General features: G+C 46.1%; 1 protein-coding gene across 1 annotated transcript in view; it reads right to left on the bottom strand.

Moving 5' to 3' along the window:
- Positions 1-1,279: 1,279 nt before the first annotated feature.
- Positions 1,280-5,558, bottom strand: part of Snrnp40 (small nuclear ribonucleoprotein 40kDa (U5)) — a 19,710-nt gene continuing 15,431 nt past the window's right edge. Inside the window, exons 9-10 of the mRNA XM_013020656.1 lie at positions 2,526-2,629; positions 1,280-1,725 (exon numbers count right to left, since the gene is read on the bottom strand). Of these exons, the coding sequence (XP_012876110.1) occupies positions 1,676-1,725; positions 2,526-2,629 (154 nt within the window). The 3' untranslated portion in view covers positions 1,280-1,675. The remainder of the gene's footprint in view (positions 1,726-2,525; positions 2,630-5,558) is intronic.

The raw sequence follows: 5,558 nt of genomic DNA, 5'->3' as shown, positions 1-5,558 counted from the left end.
GTGGTAGAGCGCTAGCCTTGAGCTGAAGAGCTGAGGGACAGCACCCAGGCCCAGAGTTCAGGCCCCACAACCGGACCCAAAAAAAAAAGAATTTCAGTCCAGGCAGGGTAGGCTGAGCAAAAAGCAAGACCCTATCTGAAACTAATCAGAGCTGAGAGGCTGGAGGCGTGGTTCAAATGGTAGAATGTCTGTCTACCAAGTGTGAAGCCCTAAAATCAAAGTCAATTAGTACCCAGCCCCCCCCAAAAAAAAACCCCGAAAAGATAAATATATATGATTCAAGTTGGGAGATAAAAGTGTAAAGGCAAACAGCTCAGAATAGGCTAGAGATGTGATAATCTCTGAGATGAGTCAGGAAAAGTATCCAGTGCCAGAGACATTCCTTAGGGCCTGTCTTGTGTGGTGGGCAGATACCCAAGATCCAGACTTTCACTACCTGCCTTAGTATAGAAGGCTTGAACTCATGGCCTGGGCACTGTCCCTGAGCTTTTTCATTCAAGGTTAATGCTTTATCACTTTGAGCCATAGTGCCACTTCCAAATAATCATTTTCTTAACATCCTTGTCTGCATAGGGAAGGGTGGACTAAAGCCTCAGAACATGTCACGGTCAAGTTCCACCAAATAGCCTCATACTCCGTTTGAGTGTGGTGTGGAGCTGAGCGTGTCATTTCTGCCAGCTGGGATGAGGGCAACTCTCTCCACCAGAGGAGCTCCTGGTAGAGTGACTGCTGCTCAGGAAAGTGCGGTGGGCAGAAGGCAGAGCTCACACAGGCCGGTCCATTAGAGACAAGTACATCACAGCCGGGTTCTTTTTTTTTTTTCCCCCCAGTCCTGGCACTTGAACTCAGGGCCTGGGGACTGACCCTGAGCTAGCACTCTACCACTTAAGTCACAGAACCACTTCTAGCTTTCGTTTATGTGGTAGTAAGGAACTGAACCCAGGGCTTCATGATGTTAGGCAAGCACTCTACCACTAAGCCACATTGCTAGCCCAGACAGCCAGGTTCTTTCAAATCATCTTTATCTCCTCTTGGTGCTCTGCTTCTAGGAGAAAAATATTTACCACTACAAAACAATCCATTTTCATATAGCAAGGAAAATCAAACCCAAACAAAACACCCAAAAACAAAACCCCAGAGAATATGTGTGTGGGAATCCCCAGAAAACTGCCTCTTGGGAGTAAAAGGAATTGTATCCCCTGGACATATCATACCTACTCTGATTTGTAACTACCAATCCTCAAAGAAAAGATAGCAATAAATCTAATCCACAAGGCTCTTGTAAAAAGGCATCTATTTGGCTCTTAGTACAAAATGACTCAGAGAAACATAGAAAGAAAATATCATACAAGCCAGTTACTGAATTAAAAACAAACAAAAAGAAAAATGAACCCCCAAACCCAACAAATTGCATTTGTCCTTCTGAAAAAACTTATTATTATATATATATTTTTTTTAAAAAAGGGAGAAAACAGTCCCTGAAAGCTGGCAGGTGGCACTGGAGGTCCCTGGGGCTTGTCTCAATCATCTTGCTCAAACAACTGCTGTAATATAGCTGCACTTCTGCTGCTTGCTGGTAACGACCACTGAAGGGAGGAGCTCAGTCAGGGTGCCACTGGACGCCCGTTGATTAAGCAGCTGGGAGCCTCCAGGTCAAGCAGTCTTCCATCCACCTTCACTGGATCTCTCCCATGTACAGTCTCTTGTCACTGGATGCCGAGAGAACTGAGGCGAAAGAGTAGAGAAGAGGATTGGAAATGATCGATAAAGGCTCTGAGAGCCTGGGCGCTCAAGGGCTCTTGTGTCAAGTGCCAATTTTGGTATTTGAGAACAATTGGGCTGAGCTTGGATTTCCCCCTAAACACCATCCATAGGACACTAGCCTGGCTTTTTAATCTAAGTCCTCAATGTACATCATCAGGCTCTAATTCCTGATGTCCTTTGTTAGTCAAATTCCCAAGAGATCTTCCCAATCACTCCAGAAGAATGGATGTCAGTGCCGGTCACCTTTATAAATGCTATATGTTATATTTAGCTGTGGAGAAAGTTATGTTTTCTTTTTAAATTTAAGGCCCATTATTTGGTTTCACTAGCTAATACAATGTGAGCCATGATTTGTATGAAACATCGTTTTTATCTGTAGTCCCAGCTACTTTGGGGGCTGAGACAGGAGGTTCACCTGAGCTCCAGAGTTCATGGCAAGCCTGGGACACATGGAAAGACCATGTTCAAAGCCAGACAAGAAGCAAACAAAAAGCAACAACAACCTCCATACAACCATATATCTAAATATTGAAGCATAAACTTGAAGCAAGGAAACACAAAAGGATGAGACATGGTCTAGCCAACCTTTATTCCTTTCCTTACTGGTAAGGACACCAACAGCAAGGCTATCATAGCTACCTACGAAGATTATTTGCATAGAAATTCACAGAAACAGATGCCTGTTCCTATTTCAGTATTCACAAGGCCTCACTATGGAGATTGCCCCAGATCCTCTTTCCCAATAGACAGGACAGACTTACTGATGGGCTCGTCCGGGTGGAAGGCTACTTCATTGATGGAGCCAGCATGGCCAGGCAGCTTATACAGGATTCTCCTGCTGGTAGTGTCCCACACATACACAAACCTGCAAGGTGCCATAAGAACACTGGTAAGGCCCCAAGGGTAGGGTTAGGGCAGAGGGATGGCTTGCTAACGGATATGAAAAGTAGCTGTTTATTCACCCCATATTTACTGAACTGCACACATATTCAGTGATTTTTAGAAACCAGGAACAGAGTTTGAGTAAAGACATGGACCCCGCTCTTGAGCACCTGAGTGAAAAACTAGGAATAGCTGCATATAGAAGCATTCCTGGCATTCTCAAACCCAGCTTCTGGATGGCAAAGACTGAAAAGATGAAAAATCAAGTTCCCCTGGGACCCCACACAAACACCACCTCAAAAACCACCAGGGATAACTAAGCAACAATCAACATTATAACTAACTAGAAAGTCTTAAAGGTAACTGAACCATTGCAGAGGTAGAGAGGTTTATATCTAACTGAGCTCCTACTGTATTCAAACCACTGTACTGAAGTGCAACTTTAAACCCCAGTGCCATCCTATGTCCCCCAACAAAAAACAACCCACAAAGTAAAACACTGCATGATAGTGCTCTACTCAATTTGTAGTATTGTATTCTAGCAAAGCCCGAGAAAGGTCAAGAAATTTGTTATAAAAACATAACCTAAGGCCAGGCACCAGTGGCTCAGGCCTGTAACCCTCACTACTCAGAAGGCTAAGATCTGAGGATCCCAGTTCAAAGCCAGCCCAGGCAGAAAAGTCAGTGAGACTATTTTTGTTGGTGGTGGTGGTGGGGCTTTAACTCTGGGCCTACTGCCCCTCAGCTCTTTAGCTCAAAGCTAGTGCTCTACCACTTAAGCCACAGTGCCACTTCCCATTTTCTGGTGGTTTATTGGAGATTAGAGTCTTATAGACTTTCTTGTCCGGGCTAGCTTTGAACCTTGATCCTCAGATCTCACTCAGCCTCCTGAGTAGCTAGGATTACAGGCGTGAGCCACCGGCACCCGGCTTGCCTCTCTTCCTCTTGTACATTCCTGTTGTGGAACACATTTTCTGCTATGCCTATTAACTCAGTTAAGTTTTTCCCTTCAAACCCCTCAATCTTCTGGAGTTTTTTTTTTTTTTTCTTATATCTGTGGCTGACTGGCTAGCAAAGGCAAGGTTAATTGTTCTTAGATTTTCAGGTACCTCGGGTGCACTGGGCTATACATTTTATAGGCCTCCATGAGCCTTTTCAGAAAAGCCCCCAGGGACTCATTCTTACCTTGATCACCGCAGTAATCTTAGTAAATTATGGGCCTCCAAGCAGCCTCACGAGTCCCTCCAACAGAGTCCGGCAGTAGACTTGGAGGCTCTCCTTACCTTCGTTGGTGTTTGGGTGCCAGTCAGGGGGCTCTCTTGGGCAGTAGTCTTTCATTCGCTGGGGGACTCATCCCAACCTCTCAGTTATCACCTTATGTGTTTTCCTCATAATGCAATCCCTTTCCTCCACGTTAAAGAGGGCCATAAGAAGCTGTTAGATGTCCACCCAGGTGGGCTGGTGGGTAAGGAAGACAGTTTCCAAGAGACTAATCACGTCCTGGGGGTGGGCAGAGAAAGACAGGCTGAGCTTTCCAATTATAGATGTCAGAAGAGAAAGGAATATAGGTTAGGCGGGAGCGCCCTCTCCTGTCCGGTGGAGCAACATCTCCAAGAGGCAGCAACGGGAGAGGGTGGCAGAAGAAGGAGGGAGAAGGGGAAGGGCCTGGGTGTGGTATAGGAAAAGGAGAGGATGAGAGGCTGGGGTGAGGGGAATCCTTGAGATCAGCCGCCACATATGCAGCTCCTGACTGAGTGTGGGTGGGCTAGTAAGAGGAGTATGGGGTCTAGAGGAGGAATAAGTGTGTGTGTGGGGGTCTAGATCTTCTATGTCCAATGGGGCAGAACGGTCTTTTTAGATTTTTCCTCCTCTTCCTTTTCTGATTCTGGAGATCTGACCTGCCTCAGAGGGAGAGAAACGGTTCTACTAGCAGGGGGAAGGTGAGGCTTTAACCATGATGGCAATTCTTCCACAAGGTATTGCCAGGCCACGATGTATGGTGTCTGGTCCCGATGGAAGTAAAAAACTTTACTCTGGGTAGAGTAGATTTGGGCCAAGGCAAATGTTCCTTCCAGTGGCCATTCTGTAAAGTGGGCCACTCCAACTGGGAGAGTGTTTTTAGTTTTTCTGGATATACTCTGTCAACCGACTGGGTGGCTTTTCCTTGAAATGCTGGAGAACAAGATTTAGGGGTGTCACAGATTCCTCACTCCCTGCTTGTCCCATTTCTTCATACACAACAAACAACATACAGACAACAGAAAGACAAACAGAGACAAAGGACAAAGACAACGGCAGACCCAGCGGCTCTTCCTAGACAAGATGTTAAATCTAAAGACAGACAGGATGTAATCCCAACTCAAAAAATGCAAGCTGAGGGCTGGGAAGGTGGCTCAGTGGTAGAGCGCTTGCCTTGCATGCATGAAGCTCTGGGTTCGATTCCTCAGCACCACATAAGAAAAAGCTGGAAGTGGCACTGTGGCTCAAGTGGTAGAGTGCTAGCCTTGAACTGAAGAGCTGAGGGACAGCGTCTAGGTCCAGAGTTCAGGTCCCAAATCCAGCAAAAAAAAAAAAAAAAAAGCAAGCTGAAGCCAGGTGTCAGAGGCTCATACCTATAATCCTAGCTATTGTGGTTTGAAACCTGCAAGGGCAGAAAAATCTGTGAGACTCTTTTTTTTTTTTTTTTTTGTCGGTCATGGGGCTTGAACTCTGGGTGCTGTCCCTCAGCTCTTCAGCTCAAGGCGAGCGCTCTACCACTTGAGCTACAGCGCCACTTCCGGTTTTCTAGTGGTTTATTGGAGATAGGAGTCTCACAGTCTTTCCTGCCCGGGCTGGCTTTGAACTGCGATCCTCAGATCTCAGCCTCCTGAGTAGCTAGGATTACAGGCATGAGCCACCAGCACCCGGTGAGA

Source organism: Dipodomys ordii, unplaced genomic scaffold (assembly GCF_000151885.1).
Source record: "Dipodomys ordii isolate 6190 unplaced genomic scaffold, Dord_2.0 Scaffold51, whole genome shotgun sequence".
NCBI classification, from domain to species: domain Eukaryota; kingdom Metazoa; phylum Chordata; class Mammalia; order Rodentia; family Heteromyidae; genus Dipodomys; species Dipodomys ordii.
Note: the sequence above shows the minus strand (reverse complement) of the source record. Positions and strands in the feature narration are given on the sequence as shown.